Consider the following 23,516-nt stretch of genomic DNA (forward strand, 5'->3'; position numbering starts at 1 on the left):
TGCGGGAGCGGAGACCCGGCCGGGAGAATGCCCATGGAGTGTCACAGGGCTCAGGCAAAGGTGCTGGTGTGCAGCACCCCCGCGGGCGGGGAGTGCTCTCTCCGCGCCCTGAAGGCTGAGGGTGTAGCCTTTACCAGGTCCCCCGTACAGTCATTTTGGGCTAAGATGCCTTTGTGTGCCCCCCCGCCCCAGAAATCGCCCTAACTAAGCACAATATTAATTGCTCAGTTGACACAGAGAACAGCCAACATTATATTCCTTTCTATCCTACAGTGAAGTGACAGAGCATCTTTGTCCATTGCAGGTGATTTTAACCAGCGCTGATGTGCCCAGCAGCGTGTGTGTGCATGTTCAGTGTCTTTCCAGGCATCTCCTCTGTCCTTTTCAATAGAAGAGATGTTTGAAAGTATGTCTCAATTTTGTCTCGTTATTTTTGCCTTAGGAGAGCTGGCTAATATGAGAAGACAGTGAGAATTTTTTTTTAAAAAAGACACATATAGGTAAAGTGGGAGAATCACTGAGTCTGTTGCGGTTTTCTCATTTGTTAAACAAATTTATTTACTCTCCCAAAACATATTCTGAGGTTTAATACTTAAAATCTGAGACAATTTTAGGATAACATCTTTATCCTGAAGTTCAGTGTTTTTTGACAGATGCTGTATATCCTCTTTTAAAGTGTAGGGAAGAGAAGGCATAGAGAAGTTAACAGTATGTCCAGACTCATTCAGCAAAGGGTGGCAAGACAGAAGTGGATTTCTGCATGGTGGCTTAGGCCAGTGAGACAACTGTTAGACAGAATTGCCTTTTTTGGGTGAGTTAATGTTTGTAGAATCCTTTAGTGTTTTAAAGTACTCCACTTTCTGGAGGCAAAACGTGAAACACTGTGAGTGACACTGCAAAAAAAAAAAAAATTTACCCTCCTTTAATTATCTTCCACAATCTGAGACTTCACAGATCCCTATTAACTGTCTCTGGCTGCCCTACATATCTCAGGCAGGCTGTATCAGAGTGATCATTAATTAATCCCAGGGAGAAGCACTCATCTGTGCTAGTGAATTAGATCTTCATATTCCAACCTGCCTGCCATCCCAACTGAGCTGCAGGGCTCCAAAGGAAATCTAGAGAGCCTCTGTGCTCATGTGACCTCCTTAATTTCACTATTCTTCCCAGAAAGCACTATTAAATGATTTTTTTTTTCCCTATCAGGATATATTGCTTGGTTTCTGGAATTTCTCAATAGACGCAGAAATACAATAAATAAAGGGCTGGACAGTTAAGATTCTGTTAAGATTCTCTTAGTGATAGGTGGGAGGTAAAAGGGGAGAGGTATACAGACTGGAGAGGAAGAAGGAGAGAAAAGGAGACATCCATTCCTTGGCCATCAATGGAGGGTAGCCCCTTCTGGTACAAAATCTATCCACAAAGAATAGAGCTGAGGTAACCAGTGCTCACGGACATTTTCAGCGAGGCAGTGGGTTCTGTTCACTGTTGTGTGGGTTGCCTTTGAACCAAGGATTCAAACTGTACCTTTGTGTGACTCGATTTTACTCCAGGGCTTGAAATTCAAAATTATTTAAGATGAAAGGGAGAAAATCTTATTAACTAAAATCAATTTTAATCTTCTCATATGCTTGTTCTTTCTTAATCACAAAGGAATGTTAATTTTATTGGTAGCACTGAAACATGTTGGTCTGTTACTACATGCAGCCATAGTGGTAAATTAGTAAGCAGAAGGCTCTTACATACTTATGTTACTCTATAAACTTAATGTTCAGATTCTGAATTTTTATGTGTTAGAAAATAGTGTCTGATTAGACAGCTTATTTTTTATTTATTTTTTCAGTATATGTCAGCTTGAATTTGGAAGAAAATAAATCTGCATTTAAAGCCTTGGAGTCATAATTTTCATTTTTTGAAGTTAACTATCGGAATTTTTTTGCCTTGGTATATCTATCACTTTAAACATTCAAAAATCAAAATGACACATTTAGGAAAAAGAATTAATCTGTAGTTTTTTCCAGTTGTCATCTCCTTTGGAGTTGTGGGATATCATTCTTGAACATTTACTTTTTTATTTATATATTGAAGAGGAAAAACTAGATTTCCTGTTTTTACAGCTCCCAGATTGTATCTTGGCTTTGAATGAACTAGTTCAATTTGTTGAGATGAATAGGAAACTCTGCATTTTCAGAAAAGGCTACTTTTGTCCAAAGCTGATGTGCTTTGCCAGCCTATGGCTCAGCTATTCAGCTGATGACATCTGCCAGTCCAGAACTCTGCCATGCTTTAAAAATCCTGGCACTGATATGTACTGCCTTAATAATTCCTTGTATCGTGCTATCCTTCAGGGTGTCTGTGCCCTCCTATAGCTTGTAATCCTTTTTGGCAAGGGGGAAGGTCTCACAGTTGTTAAATACCAACCTGATGTGAGAAAACAGATGGCTCCAAACAAGAGAGAAACCTCCACAGGATCCAAACCCCAGGAGAGGTATCCCTGGAGTCAGCAATCTGACAAGGAGGTGAGAGGAGAAGAGATGTAATGAAAAGCATCTTAGTGCCAGAAACAAAATTTTAATGTCAGAGACCATTTCTGACAGAGGGTTTTTGCAAAAAAAACATGGTTGCACTGCAGCAGCCTCTGCTTTTGCAGACCCCACTCTTATGTGTGCTCCAGGTTCATATCTTCTCCTGGGATTCCAAACTACACAAAGTATAACAACAATAATTTCTTCCTTCCCCATACCTATTACAAGAAATGCCTGGATTGAGCCAAGACCAAATGAAAACCAGTTTGAGTTTCAGTGTCTTTACCTCTCTGGACCTTTCAGTGGGATTATGCAACAGGCCTCTTTGGAGATCCCTGATACTTTCACCTCCTGTACATTCTCTCCTGAGGCTTTGTTTCCTTTCATCATTTCTCTCCGGCAAGTGAGAGCCTTTCTGTTTAGTGGCCTCTGGTTTCCATGTCAGAACAGCCTCCTGGTCAGCCCCAGCTGATGTTCAGGCTCTCTGGTCAATTAATCTCTTTAGGGACTTCCTCTCTGGAAAGGTACTTTACTCTCAGCTGTATCGTGGGGGATTTCAGTCTAATTAGGAGATAATCAGGATTTTACAGCCTTTCATCATTATCCCTAGGAATTTCATTCCAGTGATTAAAAAAAATGCAGGAGATACCAAGAAAGACATCCCACTTGAAGCAGAGTTCATAGTGTTACAAGATGTAGAATATCAGCATCAAACAGTTTGAAACAGGTATGTTGACAGATTTTATAAATAATCACACACCCTGCTAATACTATACTAATGATACTAAATGATTCACTTGTCTGCAATTCAAAGTGCTGCATTTTTAATATCCTGGCATCGTGGATCTCTATCTGCACTTGTATCCAGTCGCAAGTCCCCTGAGCCAAGTAATTCCTGCTGCTGGAGATACTGTCTAAATACCTTAGATTATATTTACTGTGCAGTGCATTAAACAATCCTGATCACTCCCAGGGGAATCTTCCAATTCTCTCTCTCTGTAGTTCTGCTCTCCAGCAACTCCTGGGCTGCAGCCAGGTGTTACTCTGAGAAAGTTCTGTTTTGAAGCCCCCTGATATCTTGCTTAAATAAGAACCACAGGATGTATCTTGGTCTCAGTATTTTTCAGATAATCCTTTCCAGGCTGGATTTACAATTGACCGTGTTCTCCATTAGGCTGTATGACTGCAACTGCTTCCTCTCTAATTGCAAGTATTTTGATGTGTGTTCTCCTCATTTTGTCTGAGTAAAGCACTGGGGTGCTTGATCTTGCCAGCACAGAGCAGGGCAAGAAAGGCGACTGAGATGGTCAGGGATCTTCTGAGTAGTTAGGAAGGAAAAAGAGCCTGAGGTGGCAACAAGGGTCCTTGTTTTTAATTATTGTAAAGGTCAGACAATAGTCCAGCATGCATTAAAACATCCTCTTGAGAGCAGTGTGTGATGGAGGTCTGAGATGGACGTCACCTGCCAGCCAAGTCTGTAGCAGATGTCCTGCGTCAGCACAAGCGCGTCACACCCACCACTGGTTCTTCATGGCTTTGGAGGCTTCAAGCACAGCAACTGCTGGTGTTTTTTACTTGAACGTCCGTGTGTGTATACGCTGTGTAGAAGGTGTTTCCTCTGCACTCTGGTAAGGGAGGTGAGGAGCTCAAAACTCCATTTTCATGTACTACATGCTTGTTCTGTTGTTACTGTTTTCTAGGCATCTGCTTGGATGCCTAGAGGGGAGGAGACACTTCCAGTTTGTTGTATGCAGTAAGTTCCTAGTACATCTTCTTCCAATCCCAAATGAGGACAAATTGCGTATTATACCAATAAAAATAGATGCTACACATGATCCCAGCTTAAAGGCACTGCTGTGGAGGCAGGATATTGGACTAAAATTGGTGAGATGATTTTGTTCAGCTGTTCCTATGGTATGGTGTAATCCAACAGTGATTTAGTTGATTGGGTAGGCATTACAATCAGCACCTGATGTTTCGAGGTGCAAGATGGCCTGTTTTAGCAAATGCAGAACTGAGGGGTAGAGCAGGTGAAGAGAAGGCGTGTCTCCACTTTATGGTTGAGATGTTTTTCCCTACAAGATTTAAGGACTTCTGTTGAGTTTATTCAAGATTCATATCTAAATGCTTGGTCTGCTTTGAAGATTTCAAACCAACTTCCATTTCCAAGTCATGCTGCTTTGAAAGCCTTGGTTCTCTTTAAAGGCTAATGTGTACATGTCATTTCTTGACATTTTTAGCACTGTATAATAAAGAAACAGATATGATCCATGTGGAGGCACTGGAAAGCTTTGTGTCCTTTGTCTCAATTTTTCTTTCTTCTAGCAGTCTGGACAAAAAAGTGGGAAGACAAAGGCAAGACAGCACTTCAGGCTTTTGCTCTAAGAGGAGGTAGACCAGTACAGTTTGAGGATTTAAAAAAAGTTGGTATGTAAGAAATCGATTAGGCATTTCATGTAATATAAAATAAAAATGCTCAGCTATTCTTTTATGGTATCTTCCAGTCTTCAGTAATAAGTGATCTACACAGCAATTATTATTCTGTGACATTTGGAAAAGTTATGGAACAGCAGAGGAAAATAAAAAGAACTGATTCATATAACATATACTCTGTAAAATGTCCTTGACTTTTAAAAAAATCCTTTGAAAATGTCATTCAGAAACAATATAGTGATACTTTGGAATGCCTCTCTCCACTACATTTTTTTTTTTTTTTGTATTTTGGTTGTATCTGTAGAATATTGTCAGCAAGCATTTGGTTGTCTTAGGGAAGGATGGAAGGGAGAGCAGGGGGCCTGAGCAACCCAGCATGGCCCCAGGAGCCAGCAAGCCCTTAATCCACACCTAAGCAGGTCTAGTCTTGCTGCAGCCTCAGGGATGGTCGACCAGCTGAGCTGGCCAATGCAGATCTAGCTCACAGTGCCAGCAGGATAGGTCCAGTAGCTGCTCAGCAGTGTGGTGCTGGCTGGCACTAATGCCACCTGTCTGCAGGCAGGAGCCATGTGCCAGTGATAAATCGGAAGGACTGGGCAAACTTGGGTCTGTCGGTGCTTGTCTGCAGCAGTCTTGTGTCGCTTCCCCACAGTTCCCTTTGCTTTTAGCTTGAGCTTTTAGCACCCTCTGCTCCTGAGGGGAAGGCATGAAGCAGAGGGGGGCTCCATTAGCAAACACCCATAAAGTTTTTGGTGACATGAGTCATCTTACTGTGTTATCCCCTCTGCTCAGGTGCTTGGTGCCATTCTCTGCTTTTGGCCATCCAACTTGGAAGTCTGCTCCTGCTCGGATGCACACCCAGACCATGGTCATTTTTCTTGTCTCTCTCTCCAAGACATGAAAGTGCTTTGAACTCTATAGATTAAGCAGGGAGGGAAAGATAAGTGTGATCTATGAACTTTGCCGTTTGCTTTCTTTTACCTTGCTGGGGTGGCAGAAATGGATGTTTCTCTTTGTGCCTCTTGCTGTTATACAGACAATGCAGCCTCAAAACAGGCCACTGCCAGGAGAGGTAGTTTTTCCTCCTTTGCTTAGACATTCTTTCCTCTAGAAGGAGCTGCACAGTGAACCTGATGAGGGAATCCATCTGGCTAAAAATAACATTATTTTCTGTGAGATAAATCCCCCTGTCAAACTCGCCACAAGCTGCACAGACCCTAGTACTGATAGGGAGGGGCTGTTCTTGCCTTACCTTCTAGTATGTCATTCATCCCAGCCTCGAGTATTTGCTAGATTCAAGTAACTGTGCAATCCAGTTTGAGCTATTTCACTGTGAAATAAAGAGAAGACAGGCATCCTCTGTTTCAGCAGGTGAAGATGAATATGTGAAAGACAATATGGAGTCATTTAGATATTTAAAACAGATCCAAAACTGTCGAGGGAACCCAACCATTTGGCTCTTTCCCTACATAAGTTCTGAATTAAATGTGTTTTCTTACACAGGTCTTGCACATGTTTTTATTGGGTCTGGGGCTGCATTTCTGCATTAGACCAATGCACTTTGTCATAACACAATTGACTGGTGACAGACAGATCTGTACTGAACAGCTGGATGCATCTAATACCATCTATTTTTCATGTGTACAATCTGCCAGCAGATAACCCCCTTTAAAAATTACTAGGGATTGGAAAAGATCTTTTTGGGTAACATGCATACTCAAAAACATACACACACATGCAGAAAATCAGGGGCAGGCTTGGGTGGAGATAGGATTGGGGGTGCAGCAGTTATGGAGTAAAAGCAGCAAGCAAAGGAAGATCCAGGGCTGGGAAGCTCTCTCTCTCGAGGTGTGTCTCGGGGGTAAATTTCCCTTTATCTTTTTCCCATCCTGCGTAACTCACAGTAGTTCTAAAGCCCAGGTTGTTTTTTTGTTTCTGCAGACAACCCCTGCATGATGTGAGTGAAGATACAGTGCCAGTTCTTCTTATGTGTTGTACATTTTATGTGACTATAAAAATAAAAATTGATGCTCCCTGCTGCTTACCGTCTACATTTTTTCCTCTCCTGTCTGCTTTGAGCAGTCATAAAAAGGTTACTTGTGCTGTAGCAGGGATTTAAGATCAAGGATTTTATTAGCTTGCAGAAAGGCTCTTCCTTCTTTTCTGCATTCAAACTGGATAATTTCTCTTCTGTTAGCAGCAGGATCAAGCCCTGAAAACCAATGGAAGAAGCTTCCTTTGACCTAAATGGTGCAAGGCCAAGCTTTTAGGCTCCTGTTTTGTGTGTCAAAGACTATTACTGTCATGGGAAGCATAAGTAGCAGTAGCTTTCCTGCATAGTAACAGAAGATTCTGCTTCTAAAAATTCCTCTACAGAGTGTTTTTGCAGAGCTGCCTCCCCAGGGTTCTCCATCTGTTTTTGTATGGAGATTAATAATAAATTGTTTGGCTAATAAACTGCTCCCTGCTATCTCTGAAATGTGACCATTTCTTTCCCTTCCCTCCCATGGACAGTTATTAGATTCCTGTCTGTCCCTGTGCTCCCACATGGGACCCATCACTAATACGAGATGCTCAGCAATTGTCATGCTGCAGCTCCACAGCAAGGCTTTTAAGTGGTGCAGATTTTGGTGTGTGGCTGAAAGAACTGGTGCTGTGGACAGCCGTGCAGTGCTGAGGGCTGGCCTTGTTCTTAGAGGTTATAAAGAAAAGAAAGAGAGAAAAATTAGGCTTTTAAGTACACTACTGTGATTTCTGCAAGAGCCCTTTTCTTGTCTGCAGCTACAGAGAAAATATTCCAAGGAAACATGGGACTGGAGCTCGAGTCTGTTTGACTCCCAGCACTGCTGCAGGATGTGGGGCTGCTGGTGGTATTTCAAAGTGCTGTGTTCAGAAAGTCTGGACCAGCTGGCAGAGGATATTCCAGCTGCTTCATTGGGAAACAGATGAGAAAAAAATAAACATGATGTGAAAACAGGCATAAGATCAAGAAGGATCTTTGTGATCCCATCTGACTGCTCCCTAATACAAACCAGAGGACTTCACCACACTAACAGCTCTTTTAGTCAAGTACAGGTGACCAAACTGCTGCCAAGATAGCCACTCCAGATTCAGAAGTTCTCAGTGATGGTATATCAGCCATCGAGTGATGTATATCAAGTGACACCTACCCACTTTGTTAAAACACCTACCTAATGTCTGCCCTGTATTTGTATCTTGCAGCTTTTTATCTTGCTGCATCCTCACCTGCTGGATCAGAGGGATCTCCTTTATGTTTTTATTTTTGATGTAGACAGATTGACATTAGATTTTACCTTCTTGTGCCTTAAACGGAATAATCTGGGCTCCTTCGCTTCCTTATCCCAAGGGCTCTGACTCAGCTGCAGGAACAGTGATTCTTAGGGGCTTGTCCCCCATTGCCCATTCCCTCTCCTTTTATCAGCAAGACAAGAAACTGAGCTGCCACCCTTTGACAGTCCTGGTTGTAATCACGGTGGGGGTAGCTGCTATAGTGGGGGTGGGAATGTCAGGCATAGCAAAATAACTTGGGGATCATAGGCATCTTCTGATCATTAATCATCATTCTGCCTGACTGGTGAGCACAAGAACAGGACACAGATTTCCAGTGCCAGAGATTTCTGTGACACAGTCAAAAGTAATATAACCTTGCTCCTCCTTGCATAGTCAAGGCTGACACAGTCCTTTAGGCTTTGGCACCACACTGAAGACTGACGTCATCTTATCATCTGCTGGGAGTTTAAGCAAAGCCACAGCTGGATCAACTTGAAGAAAAAAAGAAGCCCAACCACAAATCTTTGCCTGTAGCTTTGTGTTATTTTTAAATGTTACTTGCAAGTCATCCCTTTCTCAAGTTAGTAGGTACTGAGCATGGAACTACAGCCAGGAACTTTGGGAATCCAATCCCCAATCAACTTCTGCGACTCCAGGCTTTTAGTAGATTATTCCAGCAGTGATGCTTTTGGTTTCTCTGTGTTTCCAGGTCTGTTTTCATCACTTCTGGGAACAGAACCTCACTGTTGCTCCAGGGACTCATTAGGCTCAGTCAGGTGATTTTAGGATTTCATAGATGCAAAACATGAAGTTTTACTGATGATTTTCAGAGAAAAATGTTAGATCATATTGTACCTCCTGGATGAATGTACTACAAAGAGTGAGTTTATGCCATAGCATAAATTCATTCCATTTACAGATAAAGGCATTTTTAAAAAAACCCGAATAAAAGCTTACGTGAATTTCTGTTTTCCAGTATGTCTGCTAATTCAGCCATACATTTTTGCATGGCACGTGAGATGGTAATCTAAACAGTCTGTTCCCAGCCCTCCTGCAGAGCTAACAAAGACATTCTCTGCCCAGTGATCTAGAAGGAGTCTGATTTCTGGGGTATGCTGAATCTTGGGGGTTTTTTTAATTCCATTTTATGTGTCTTCTGATCACCAGGGAAGATTTATTTTCTATAGTGTCAAAAAATAATCTGAATTGTTGAGTTCTTCAAAGCCCCATAGAGCCAACCGGTCACATTCATAAGTGTTAAAGTGATACAATTAGAAGTTTTGTGTGTGGGAGATGTGCGTAAGTGTGAGTGTACGAGACATAAATGATTGATCTAAAGTTCTGCACAAAATTTCAAAACAGACCAGCAAAATCTTAGATCTGTGGGAAGACCAGGACTATATTGCCAAATATAAAAATGCTTGACTTTTTTTATAGCATCTGTTCAAGTAAAACAATTTCCCCAGCATTGTGGGGACTACAAATTATAACTGTGTTTCTTAGTTTCCTGTTAAAGAGATGACTCAGTTACTAGGTAGAAGCTTAATTATTGGTCACGTGCATTCTTTTAAATACAAATGTTCAACAGAGCTCTTCAGAGCTGTTAAAGCATTATTCAATGTATTCAGATTTGTACCTAAATACTTCATGAATACTTGACACAGTCAGTTTCCTAAATGTTATGAAATCTGAGAACCATTAATCCTGCCTCTTCCATATTCATGGAGCAGGATTTGTCTGCCTTGATGCATGTTTAATTATGTGGCTTTTACTTAGGCAGCTTTCCCATAGATAACAGTTTCACTTGGTATTACTGTTAATTTTACTTGAGTGAGGAGCAAAAAATGGAGCCCTCATATTTGTACAAAGATTTGTGAAGATTTGTGTTGTTTTCCCTGCACAATCAGGAGACTGCTGTGGTTCCCAATTCCCTCCCTAGCAAAGTCATCTTAATAATAATTTTGCTTTAAATCCACTATATGTACTGTATTTTTCCAAGTTTGGCAACACTAAATATTGCTAAATTGTTAAGGTTTGAAACATCATTCATTTTGACATAATTTGATTGATTTTTGTAATATCCTTGCAAATGTCAGTAAATGAGAAGATGCTCAAAATGAGAAAGGCTGGAACCAATATAGCTGTTGTAATGCTGGACAAGTGCAGTGTTCCTGTTGCAGTTGTCTCTAATCTGGTCCCTTAAATTGCTTAACTTCTTTTTTAGTCCTTTATTCTCATTTGGACCAAAACTGTTGTCTTCTGTTTGTTTCCAGCATTGCAGAGGAATGTTAAATTCATCCAGCAAACTGTGCTTGTTTACTTCCTTCTTATAAATGTTAATACTGTTTCCTTTTCCAGTAGCTTTGGTTTGTTATATTTAAAATTGGGTACTGAGAATCAAGATTAGATTAGATACCACAAAAATTCTATGTAGTAGAATTGATGTTCAGGACAGTAGTAGAGATCTTCAGATGACATTTAAACCAGTTGGAAGTAACCCTTTTTAGGAAAATACTGCTAATTTTTTTCTGCTTGGTAAGAAAAAGACTCTTTTCAGACTTCTCTCTCATTTTAGGCTGGGAATGGAGTGCATGGATGTCAGCAGTGGGACATTTTACCAAAACAAAGCATCCATGGAACCGTTGTCTAATCAATGACTTGTAAGTGCAGGAATTGGTGCTATTAGATTGGAAACAGGTGCTACAAGATGCCAAGTGAAGTGCTTGAGAGCAGCAGCGGGATGGAGGAAACAGTGCAGAAAGACAGCAAGTCTGGAGGGCAGAGCCCTCGCTCTGGCACAATGAAAAGGGCTGTGGCAACCACCGTCACCTTTGATGGGGAAGCCACTATGGACCGGAGGAAAAAGAAGAAAAAGGAGTCCCGTCCTGAGTCAATAATAGTGTATCGATCAGAGAGTGACAGTAAGGTGGAAGAAGAACAGGCGGATGAAGAAGGAGGGGAGAGGAGCTCTGAGGAAGGCTCCAAGTTCCTGGGTCAGTCTATGACAGACGGTATGTATTCCTGGGAACACCCACTTCCCGTAAACTTTTTTTGGTGACAGCTTGCTTTAAGGTCAAATGGAAGTGACAGGGGGACGAACCCTCTCCAACACTGCAGGCAAAGGGAGTTTGAGTTCATACATGAAAATGCTCTGGAACAAAAAGCACTACAGGCTGATTGGGGATATCTCCCGCAGTTCTTTGCAGAGTTTGGTTGTTGCCACACTCTTAGTTTTCAATGTGTGTGCTGGTTGAAGTTGATCCAGAAAAATGCTGTGCGTGCTTTAAACAAATGATTCTGTGATCAAGTTGCTGTCCATGGCTGAACAATTGCCTATTAAGTGAAAGTATGGAAGCAGATGGATTTAGTGGCTCTACCTCTGATAGAGATTTTTACTTATTATCTAGGATTTGGTTTTTGTTTGCATACTCTCAGCACAGCTTCCGCTTGAAGAGTAATTATTTGGCAAGGTCCTCATGGGGCACTTTGGAGCCCCATTTCACTTCTGATGTCTGTCCTGGTCACCCTTGCAGGGAAGAAGGGAAGAATTGTGAAAGGCAAGGCCTATGGCTAATACTTTTGTGAATCAGCAGTGCAGGCTGAGAGGGGCTTAAATGTGAATGCAAGTTCCTGGTCCATCAGATGCACCAGATTCCCCCTTGATCCCAACCCCTATCCTCATGACTTATCTGCTACCTTCCTTTTGTGGACCACTTCAAACTGCTCAGCCTGTATTTAAGAGTTTCTTAGTCAAGCTGGTCAGAATTAAAACCAGGAGGAAACATATTTTATCCCCAAGGAAGAGTTTATGCCTAGTATCACTACAGGGGCCATCCTATACCAATGTCACTTGAAAACTAAGGCAGTCTATTTGTAACTTCAACACATATACCATCACTATCCTGCTTATGGATCTCTTAAAATGCAAATATAATTATATGACAGTTTATAAGTTTTTTCCAAACATCAAAAATTAATTCGAATTGAGATACAGTGCAAATGTAAAGTGAAATATTAGCTATTCAGGTATAACTCCATGTGTGGATGTGCTTATTCCAGAATGAGAGTCTCAGTCACATTTATCTAATTCATCCCAAGTGTCCATGCTGTTCAGGAATAAATCCATGAGGGAAACAGAGAAAACAGGCATATGATTTTTAGTTCAGTTACTCTGTCTCATCTCATTCTCATATACTGCTACAGCATTTTCTCTTCACATATTGTCTCTAGTGGAGATGTTGGAGTATTCTCCCTTGTGATTTCTATCATCTGGAATTCCTTTCTTCTCCCTCATTAGCTCTTCTTCCATTTCTTTCTACGACAGTTTTTTTCATACTGCATTGCTTCTTGCCTTCCATCTTTTTTTATTTTATTTTAATTATAACTCCATATGCACATATCCAAATTGTCTTTGGGGTGTTTGGGGATTTACACGAAGTGCTTCATACAGAAAATAAATCTAATGTATTTGAGTTTATCTGTGTTGTAGGTGTCTGGAACATGCCTTTAGACAGCCGATATGTCACCCTGACTGGAACAATCACCAGGGGAAAGAAGAAGGGTCAGATGGTGGACATCCATGTCACACTGACAGACAAAGAGCTGCAGGAACTGGCTAAGTCAAAGGAACCTCCTAAAGAGGACGTACCCGAGAAGAAGAAGAAATGTGATGTTGGGTTGGACAGAGGACCCCACATTGTCCTCTGGACCATCATCTGCCTCCCCGTCATTTTTGTAGTGTCCTTCGTGGTTTCATTCTACTACGGAACCATTACATGGTACAACATCTTCTTGGTGTACAATGAAGAGAGGACCTTCTGGCACAAAATCACCTTTTGTCCCTTTTTGATTATCTTCTACCCAATTATAATTATGGTTGTTTCTTTTTCCCTAGGCCTGTATTCAGCTGTGGCCCAGGTAGCATGGTCCTTTGGGTACTGGTGGCGTGCTGTCAGGGATATGGAGAAGGGCTTCTGTGGCTGGCTCTGCAGCAAGCTGGGCTTGGAAGATTGTTCTCCATACAGCATTGTTGAGCTGCTAGATTCTGACAATATCTCAGGTAGTCTCTCTGGCAAGAGCTCTGCGCAGGGTGTTGAAACCTCAGCAGTCTGAGCCTTTGTCCTGGATGACTATTTTGGTCATATGCGAGTGGTTTTCACCTGGAAAATAACACACTGGTTTTTTTTCAAATATATGTATATATTCAAACACAAGCTTAATGAATAAAATATTGGGCTGGGGAGTGCTCTTTAAATATCACAGAATGCAGGAATGCTAGTTTCATGTGCTCTGGGTGGGGAGATCCAAGGATTTGTCATCTCTTGTGGCTAATTACAGCTTCTGGGAATGGTAAGAAAATCCAGGTCTGCAGGGCTCAGGCTGTTTGTGGAGTGGCAGAGATACATGATGCAAAGTCTGCTTCTGTCACATTAGACTTTGCTTTTCAGAAATAGGGCATAACAGTGACCCACTGACCCAGAAAAGAAGTCTCTGTTCAGGGGATGAACTTCAGGAGTTAGGAATCCATTCAGAAGTGAAGGCTAAATTGCAAAATGTGTGGTGTTCCTGCAGTTTTCCTAGAAAGGGTGCTTTTCCAGTCCTTCCAACAAGTGCAGCTAACTTAGGTAGACTGACTACTTAGACAATAGTCAGAATTTGACAAACAGACCACTGGAATAGTTATGCCCAGCCTTTCATTGGGAGAGGAAAGCAGAGCTGCTAGCAATGGCCTGTGAGCTCTATGCTGACCTGAAACACCCCCATCACACAAAGAAAGAGTAAGGCTTGCTTTGTAAGGCAACATGTGGGGACCTGATGAGCCTGTCACCAAGCACCTTGAGGTAGCTGTAGATGCATAGATGGGTGCTTGGGACACACCTGCATTTGATCTCTTGGTAGGTGCACTGCTAGGAAGGATTGAGCTATGGGAGTCATACACAATGTGCAGTGCAAACAGTTGCATTATAGGGAAGAAATACCTGCTCTGAGGAAGGGTGATCAGTTTGCATCTCACTGCAATGCAGGTGCAGACAGGTAGCATCTGGATTTAGGGAGGTGGAGTTGAAGGTACTTGGGATGGGAAGGTGTCAATGAAACAAGTAATTCTGGTTTTCAAGTTGCTCTTACGGGAGAACTGTCAGATCTCCCCTTACAGAATGGGAGCCTTTCAGAGCCTATGTCTATTAGTGCCTCAGATCTGGAAATCTGTGTCCACTTCTCCCCTCCCCCCCTTCCTGGTTAATTATATGGAAGAGCAATGGATCATACATCCTCCTCTCCTCAAGTCTCATTTTCCTAATTAATTTCCCTTCGTTTGGGACTTTGCATGTCATGGTGGGCTCCCTGACCAGGCTGATGTGGCCACTAGGAACTGGAGAAATTTTGTCTCTTTAAAAAAACAGCTAGCAGAAAAGTTCTTTTTTACTGCATTGACTGTTGGGGTTTGGGCCTATGAAGGACATGAGAAAAAGAGAGTTTTAGTGGATTCTGATGGGCACTGAGTTACACATGTGAAACATGATTTATTTTCTGAGTGCTGTAGTTCAGCTGGTGCTGCTAGAAAGTCTGTCTGAGCCCCAACCCAGAGGAGCCCACCATTTGCATGTGTGTAGGTAGGTAAGTCGTGGTGTGCAATCTGTCAGCTGCACAGTCACTCATGTCTGTGTAGATGTTTCACTTCCCCAGTCTCCCTCTGAGATGGGGAGGTGCTCTAGTTTTAGGATGGTAAAAAGAAGCATTCAGAAGCTGAATTTCACAGAAACTAATGCTTTGTGTTGCATTTTAAGGATGACCTCAAGACTACACTGACTATCTGTCCTGGTTAGAACATCTGGGAACCAGTGATGTATAAACAAGTCCATCCAATCCTCTAGGCCTGACACTGAGAAATAAGTAGTTCCTGCTGCATCCTTGGTCCCTGAGAGGCACGGTCAAAAGAGCCTCTTAGCACTGGCTGGAGGATTAACAGTGTGAATAGTGTGCAAACCCAATATCAAGGGCAGGCTTGGCCCTACACTTTATTGACAAAGCAGAGGTGCTCCCTGGCACAGGTACAGCCAGGCTGTGTTTGCTTCTTCCTGCTTTCAGTTTTTACTGGTGAAGTCTTTCAAGGCAGTGACCAACTTCCAGCAAAAAAAAAAAAAAATAAAAAAAACCAGACTCCAACCTGTGAGACAATGTCAGATAGTTCAGTGGGGTTCAAAGAGGCTGACAATTGCCTGGGACTGGTTCAAGCAGTGAAATGCCTTTCACAGGTCTGTCCCAAACAGGCAGGTTGATATGCCTCTGAATTAGCTGAGAACAAGTCATGCCAGTGCTGGCAATCTGTAGTGACCCAGAGCATCCACTCTGCTTAATAGTGTTCCACGTGGAAATCACAGGCTCCCACATGGCTGGAGGGTGGGAAGAAGTGATTCTTAACAAGCATTAAGGAGAAGGAAGGTCCACTGGCAAGCGTTCTCACACTTTGCCTGAAGGGACATTGCTGGCATGAAAGGAGTGGATTGTGTATCTTGGCCCCCACATGCAGCAAACAAGTTTGAGGAAAGGATGGCTGGCAAGTGTGCATTGCTGCAGAGGGAGAAAACCCAATTCAGCTGTCACTGACAAACAGCAGCTGTTCAAGGCTACATGAAAGGCTGGGGTCAGTTGCACAAAGAGCCTTTAGCTTACAGAGGGCTTGAATGATAAATACTAGCTCATTACAGAATACAGCCATGTGAAATGTCTGCTGAGCTGCAGGATTTGCTTTCAGGATTGCAAATAGCCCGCTGGAGTGGAGAAAAAAACAGATCTATGCCTCTTACTGCTATGTAGACACCAAGGAGCGTCAGAGGAGTCATAGTACCCTCCCTCTGCCATGGCAGCTGTGCTTCTGGGTTTGGAGGTCACCTTTTGGGGGATATACTGGGACAATCCATAGTGTGTTTTCTACTTGTTTATACTTAACCAAGCTTGCCTTGGCTCCTGCTAAAGTCAAGGTGTGCCACTGATTTTGGTGTGGGCTATTTTAAGCTTGGGGTTAGTTCTGGTGCTATTTGTAGAAGTTTAATTCAAACTTTTCCCCAAACAACTCTGGATAGCTTTCTCTCTTGCCCATTATCCTCTTGTAGCAGTTTGCCTGCTGCAAAATATATAATCATTATCAATTATTGTAATAGAAAAAAGCACAAGTTTTTGTCTTGTTCTGCCTGCTTTCAGAAACTCACAAGTCATTTCTGCTTATGTGCCACTGTCCAACTGCAGGGAATTCCAGTTATTCTGATTGTTGAGTGTGTTTCTGGCTGCTCTAGTCTGGATTTTTTTTTAAGTAAAGATAGTGTGTGTTTGCTGATTGTTATTTTTAATTGCATTTCCTTTTCCCATCCTTGCTGGCCTGGGTGGAGAATAAAGATGTATGTGGCTTTACAAGAGTGTTGCTCTCATGCTTCTGCTTGAATTTGTGTTAAAAACAGTGTTGTGGGATGAACACAGTCATTCTATGCTGATAATTGATTATAATTAATTACATTTGAAGATCAACTTTAAAGTGTGTCTGAAATGGGTCTCGGTTCTACCTCTTGTTAACCAGTACTTGTCCAGAATTGTCATAGCTTTTGGTTCTGGGTTCTTAGATTTTATTTCATAGTGCACAAATGAAAACTTTTGATTTAATTTCACTCGTTGGGTGTCTGTTTAGCTTTAGCCACAAGGATCTACAGGGAGAGACACAATTCTATACCAAAATAGGAAGTACTTTTAACTCTACAAATGTGCTCTGTGTGTCTTGGAGCTGCTATTTACAGCTGTGCTGGGTAGATTTTCTTACAAGCCCTCAGTACTTCAGGTGTATCTCTGATCAGCCAAAGGAGAATCCACCAGTAGAGTTCTTCAAGGTGTGAAAATACTAAATGCCACCCTCAGTGCTCTCCCATGCAGTCTGATTACAGTTCTACCCTCCTGCTAGCACAGGGAGAACACTTATTTGAAATCTTCTTTCTTCTAAGGAGGAGACATGAGTCTTTGCAAAACCCAACTGAAATTCCTAGCTGAGGGCTAGCACAGCTTCAGTGTAACAGTTCTTTGAGCCAAAACGCTACCTGCAGGTGATTTCCTCAAACTGGCAGTGTCATGTCCAATGCAACAGCTGGAAATAGCAAGAAGATGCTTTAGGTTTCATACTTGCTGCAAACACTGCCAAGGGAACAGAATTTCCTGTATGGCAGATGTTGAGGTCTTTCCACCTCCAGTGAAGAACATAGTGAAGGCCACTTGGCTTCCTGGTGTGACAGGATCCACAATTAGTCCCTTGAATTCATCCTTGTAATCCCACATGACAGTGCTTTGAATCCTAAGGCCGGCATCCTGCAATTCCTCCAAGATTATCAGCAGAGGCTGCTCCAAGGATCCATGTAACTACCCCCATGGGTACCTTCTAGAAGCTGCAACCACTAGTTATGAAAAGCCACTCCAGTACTCTTCCACACTGAAGCATGCAATTACACTAGCATTACAGAGAGAGAGTAAGGATGCACAGCCCACATTCCTACACTGCGATGGACACAATTTTGTTCAAAATTTATGCAAGCTCTTTTTATCCCAGACCATGAATCATCTGTGGGACCAGTGCCCTTCCTGCTTCTTTCCAAACACTTGGCAACATGGAGGCAGTTGGATTAATATATTTTCATTTCTGAGTAGATTAGTCCATGCACATTTTTTTCCTGCATGGAAACGAGAACTCACAAAAAAAAAAGAGAGAGAGGTTGATGCAAATTCAGGGGGCTAATCTACTTGGAAATACAACTTTTCAATCAATTTGGCGAATTAGAAGGGACATCGTGTTTGCTTGTCTTAACTACTAAAGCATGATTTCTCTCCAACTTAATGATGAGAGAGGGCTTGTGGTTGTGTGTTTGATCCAGGTAAATTGCCAGGGGGTTCAAAAAGCCCCCTAAACATCTTTTCACATAATAGGTGAAGTGTGACTGCATTGCAAACAAGCAGCCCATAGAAACGAGGCTTAAGGCTCTCTTGTGTATCCCCCTTGGTCACTGAGTTCCATTAAGTTTAAGTTTTCCTAATTTCATGTCATTACACGGTAGCTGAAGTCTGTCAGAATGCATTAAAATAAAGAGAATGTCTGAGTCAGGCCAACAATGCATTTTTCCTCATGTTGAAAAAGTGCCCTTGCTTTTAATGTGCTAAAACATAACCCTGTGTCCCCAAAATACAGCAGCTAAGATCCATTGTGGTTTGCATCCATTGAAATTAGATATGCAGTGCATGAATTTGACCTGGAGCCCTTTAATATACAAAACTTAGATGTGATCTCCCTGTCTTAGAGCTCCTTTTCCCAGCCATTTCTTCCAGCTGGAAATGTAACTACTGAATTGGATAGTATGTTCTGCCTGCAAATAGGATAAAAACCCACCTCCCAGGCAACATGTTCCCTCAGGGCTTGGTTTATTACAAGTTCCTCCATCAGTGATGTATATTAAGGCCAATATATTTGAAGGTGCCTTTGACTATCTTTATTTGTAAACTATGAGCTTTCTGCTCCTACAGTGATAAGGTAAGGAAATCAATTATTTCTACTACAAAATAACAGCAAACTGACTCACTGGGATATAACACAAATACAGTTTAATTTATTCTAGCCTGATTATCTGACTCACCTGCAGTTGTGATTTGAACAACCACAAATATGATAAATAAACTGCACGGCTTTTACAGTGTCAGTGCTGGGCATGAATACAACAGCTCCTGGGATAGTTAGCCTAAGGAGAGTATGCCTTTTATTCAGTCTTTCTTTCTAAAATACATTACTTGTCCTAAAGTATGGAAGTGTCAGCTTATAATGATATACCTAAATATATTTGTAACAAGATGCCCTTATAATTACAGGCAATTACTAGAATATAATTCCATCATAATGGAGATTTTCCTTAACACTTTAACCATGTCAAAGTTGCATGCAGAATTATATAAATACAAGCAATTTTAGCCTTCATTAATTTATTCAAATGAGTTCCTCTGTGACTTAAGAAAGGAGCAGAAATAATTCCTAGTACCTGCATGTAGTAAAGAAAAAAGTGAAATAGTTCATATAATGAGCAGTATCATCCCAGGGCACACACAGTGTCATTGCTAAAACGACATCTCAATTCTCCCCAAATACGTGTTGGTGGAGCTACTTTCAGTGACTCAAAGCAATAATAGCACTGGCTCCTCTCTAATGTGGTTAAACATCACTGAAGTGATGAACTAATATTGAAGCAGGCTCTAAGGCAAAAGTTTCATGACATGGTGGTGACTTCAGCCAGCCCCATAATTACAGCAGGATTGCTCTGAGGCTCCAATTCCACCCTAAAACCAAGTCTCTTTCAATGGCTAAATTTGCCATTTGTTTCAATAGGAAGTAGTAAAAATTTTAATGTTTGCCTTGAATGTCTAGCACAAAAAACCTGCAGAAATCATTGCCGTCCTGATGACTCCTTTCCCTCCAAGGGATTACTACAAAAAATAACTGACAAGGAAAGATTGAAATTATTCTTCCCCTGCCTCTGCATCTCACACTGTCACATATCTGCTAGTGTCATGGGTTAACAGCAATTTACACAAATAAAACCCAAATCTAATCCCTTCTTTCCTCTCAAATAGCAGCTCCCTCCTTCACACTGCTGCTTTGTCCCCCACAGCTGTACAAACTGACAACTCACAAGAATTAAAAGATTTAGAACCTGATGTCCCATCCTCCACATTGCAGAGACTCATTTTTAAAGTGCATCAGAGTTCATATTTCTCTAAAGATCCAGTATTTCATCCTTTCACTCAAATTTCAATCTGCTTCCAGGTGCAGTCAAACAGATAGAAATTTAAAATGGGCTCCTCCTCTTGCAGCTCAGAAAGAGCCTTGTTTGGTGGCTGAAGACTCCTCATTCCCTCCCACAGCTCAGTTTGAGGGATAAGGAACAAAATCCTGTGCTGTGAGGATTAAATTAGATTATTAGCCAGCGTGTGCATGCATACGTGCACGATGCTGGTGGGGGAAGGATGAAATGGGGAGGATACGAAAGGCTTATCCTTCCACATCCGCAAAGCAAATCCTTCACACAGTGAGTTATCCTGGCTGTCTTGTCCTGAACAATCTCACTGCATGAAAGCACTTTCCAGAGATGCTGCAAACACAGCTGGATTGCTAATGGCTGCAAACAAAGACTTACTGCACAGGCAGCCGTGGGATAGAGAGAAAGACTGTGAAACGAAGAGCATGTGGAGATCAAGATGGATGAGATTCTGCTTCTGCAATAACCCAATCTGAAATTGGCAGCAGCCAGTACATGACTTCTGGGAAAAATGTTGTGGGTTTGCTGTGTCTTATAATACATTTCCCCGCAGCTTCTAAGGTACCATTTCATTTTATGGGTATCTACTTTGTACTTACTACCTCTTCCTAAAATACCAGTATTAACTTTTTTCAAGCCCTATTTGATACTTGGGCTATTGTTTTCCTCAAAGCAAACATATCTGACACTATCTCTCTGGTCTTCTCCAGGAACCCAGGTGCTCTGCAGTCAGTTGAGCCCAACTATTTTAATTAATTTTAAAGCAAATCAGCCCTACACCACTCATAGTCCTATAAAACATAATAAACAAATAATCTGTTGTAACAGATTTAACAACTAATCCAGAAAAGTCTGCCAGAATTATTTCAAGTGTAGAACATGTCTTGGGTTTTCATTTACTTAGCAGTGGGAAATATTTCACCTCTCGCGATACCAGGCTGAGCGGGCCTTGCATTGTCTCCTGCAGAAATCCCTTGGCTAATCCACAGATTTAGAACCCATGAAGCAATCCTAAGTAGAAACCCAGTTTTTAGATGTAGGAAGAAATTTCTAAATCTACCTTCCAAAAAAGTGCAATGTAAGAGGGTATTTTTTGCTGCTGTTGTTGTCTCATTTCTGCCTTACGCAGAAATTCCTCTGCAGTTCGGCGGTGCTTGCTGGGTGCTTGCTCCCTAATCCTGGGGGCTGCAGGGCTGCCTCTGCCCCGTGACTGGGATCACGTTGCCCTCCAGTGGCTGAACTGAAAAACCGGGATAAAAGCCCACTGCAGTATTTTTTTTTTCTGCTTTAGAAATCCATCCAAAAAAAGTCTGCACACCATGAGATTTTAATAGACGATATGAAGAAATTATATCATACTGTTTTTTAATATATTAATATAAAATTAATCCCTCCCTCCCTGTTCCTTGTAGGTATGCAATCTGGAACAATCTTCATCCATGGGAGTTGATGCTATTCTTTCTCTGGCTTGCCAGGTTTATATATTGGGGTATGGGAAAACATTTAATAAGAAGCCAATACAGCATTTTTGTTTGCCCTTATATTTCAAAGTGTGGCCAAACCCCATTTTCACAGATCGTGCAAAGCAATTTCTCAATAATACATGCCACTGTAACATGTATTTTTGTACTTCACAAAAATACTCTTAAGGTTTATTTCCAATGGCATGTGACATAAATGCTGATAAACTAATATGTGGCAACAAAGGCACAAGGATTTTAAAAGGTACAAAGGCCTATGAAGTCTCAGTTGCCCCAAGGAGATGCCTTGCAGCTGGTATTTTTGAATATTCAGCACAATAAGGCATTTTCTGTGTTGAAAGTGAAGCTCCATTCATGAATGCCTGTGAGGGCTCGGCATACACACAGATCTGACTGCATCTCAAATTTAGCACCAAGAAAATGTGACTCACAACGAGCACTTAGTGGTGTGAGACTTGGGTTCAAGTGATTTGTAAATCAGATTACAGGCAACCTGCTGAACAAAACCAGAGAGTTTAATTCTTAAAATACCATTCAGTTACCAAAATAATAAGAATTTCCTCTTTCACTCTGCATCTCCCAGTTTTTGTAACAAATGAGGCAAGAGTCTCATGACTCCTTCAATGCAAGGCCCTATTTTTATCCCAATATGGATTGAAATAGACTATGACATTGCAGGGCAAAAAACACCTGCTCCTGTTGTTGAACCTGTATCATAACATACAGGTTCAAAGTATTTGGTTAAGGTTACAAGAGAAACTTTAATGTCAGAATTTCCTCTCATTTTGGAGCTGGACTTTGGCAGCTTTAATGTTCTGTTTGCTTCTTACAGAAAACCACATTAGGTAAATAAAATGAAATTGCTTTATGTAGACTCCTCCTGACAGTTACATGAGATTCAGCTGGGAGGAAAACTTTGGACCCACAGCATATGCTTCTACCTTTTGAGCTAATTAAATAATTGACAGCTGTGGAAGACTGTCCATTTCCAAAGGTCATTTGCAATCAGGCAGCAACACAACACTAGCAGCAAAAAGTGACTCGAAATAAAACAGGAAATGTCAGAGAGTGCTTAAACAGTAGAGATGTTTTCAAATCAATTGAGCCAGGTGAATTCCTTCTAAGGCAAATATAAAACTGGCTGAAGCAAGCTCAGGAGCATTAATAATTTCCCTTGGAAAGATGTGTGAGATTACAAATATAACATCTACTTTAAAAAAGGATGAGAGAGTGCAAAGATGTTAGGGAGTTATAGGCTATTTGTGTTTCAGATGCTAGAAAGTAGCACAGCAAATAATCAAACCTTTGATAGGTGCTCAGAAGATAATAAGTAAAAAGAAAACCAGGATTTTTTTAAAGGACAAATGGTGTTGAATAATCACACACCTTTTTTTTTATTATTTTATTTCTTATTTTTTTTATTTGGTAAGAGAGAAAGGGCCTTTCTAGATAGAAATTATTTACCTTGATTTTAATGAGGCTTTGATGCCGTTTTAAATGACATTCTCATATGCTGGCTGGGAAGTGTATATTTTGGTGTATGAAAAAAGAGCTGCAAAAGCAGCTAGAATGATATGTCTAGAGCTATATCTAGAATGTCTAATGGTTATTTTCAGGGGTGGCCATCTCGAGCTGAACACTGTTCTTTCATGATGCGGCTGAAGACAAAATGGTGCTTAGGAAATGGGGAAATGTCCCCAAAGTGAGGGGAATGGTAAGCACAATGACTGAGAAGAGTAGAACTAAAAAAAAAAATATCATTTCCAATTTCATGAATGGACTGAAGAAGGAAAGAAACCAGGATTCAACTTGTTAGACAAATGTGTCATTCAGTTCACAAGGAATAACAAACAGCAAGTGGAAGAACTACCGGCTGGGCAGTAATTCTGTGGGACAGTACGTGCATGCAATGGAAGATTGTGATTGTCAACTGTGACTCGTGTGAAAAAGGTAAATATAGA

General features: G+C 41.4%; 1 protein-coding gene across 2 annotated transcripts; it reads left to right on the forward strand.

Annotated features, from left to right (window-relative positions):
• The first annotated feature begins 300 nt into the window (after positions 1 to 300).
• On the forward strand, positions 301 to 16,672 carry TMEM169 (transmembrane protein 169). 2 transcript variants are annotated; one of them, XM_018072711.1, is made up of 4 exons: positions 301 to 406; positions 10,825 to 11,260; positions 12,739 to 13,027; positions 13,144 to 13,308. In XM_018072711.1, exons 2-4 carry the CDS (start codon positions 10,957 to 10,959, stop codon positions 13,280 to 13,282), a joined length of 732 nt encoding a protein of 243 aa, XP_017928200.1. In that variant the 5' UTR covers positions 301 to 406; positions 10,825 to 10,956; the 3' UTR covers positions 13,283 to 13,308. The 2 variants fall into 2 exon arrangements, with proteins under 2 accessions (XP_017928200.1, XP_017928199.1); XM_018072710.1 differs by having other exon boundaries at positions 12,739 to 16,672.
• The last annotated feature ends 6,844 nt before the right edge of the window (positions 16,673 to 23,516 follow it).

This window comes from Manacus vitellinus, unplaced genomic scaffold (assembly GCF_001715985.3).
Source record: "Manacus vitellinus isolate BGI_N305 unplaced genomic scaffold, ASM171598v3 scaffold_22_pilon, whole genome shotgun sequence".
Lineage (NCBI taxonomy): Eukaryota > Metazoa > Chordata > Aves > Passeriformes > Pipridae > Manacus > Manacus vitellinus.

What these genes read in the sequence shown, in the direction of transcription:
- TMEM169 (XM_018072710.1), top strand. Translation starts at nt 10,957, where the DNA reads ATGCCAAGTGAAGTGCTTGAGAGCAGCAGCGGGATGGAGGAAACAGTG. An exon ending in GGGTCAGTCTATGACAGACG is followed by an intron (nt 11,261 to 12,738) that starts GTATGTATTCCT and finishes TCTGTGTTGTAG; the next exon opens with GTGTCTGGAACATGCCTTTA.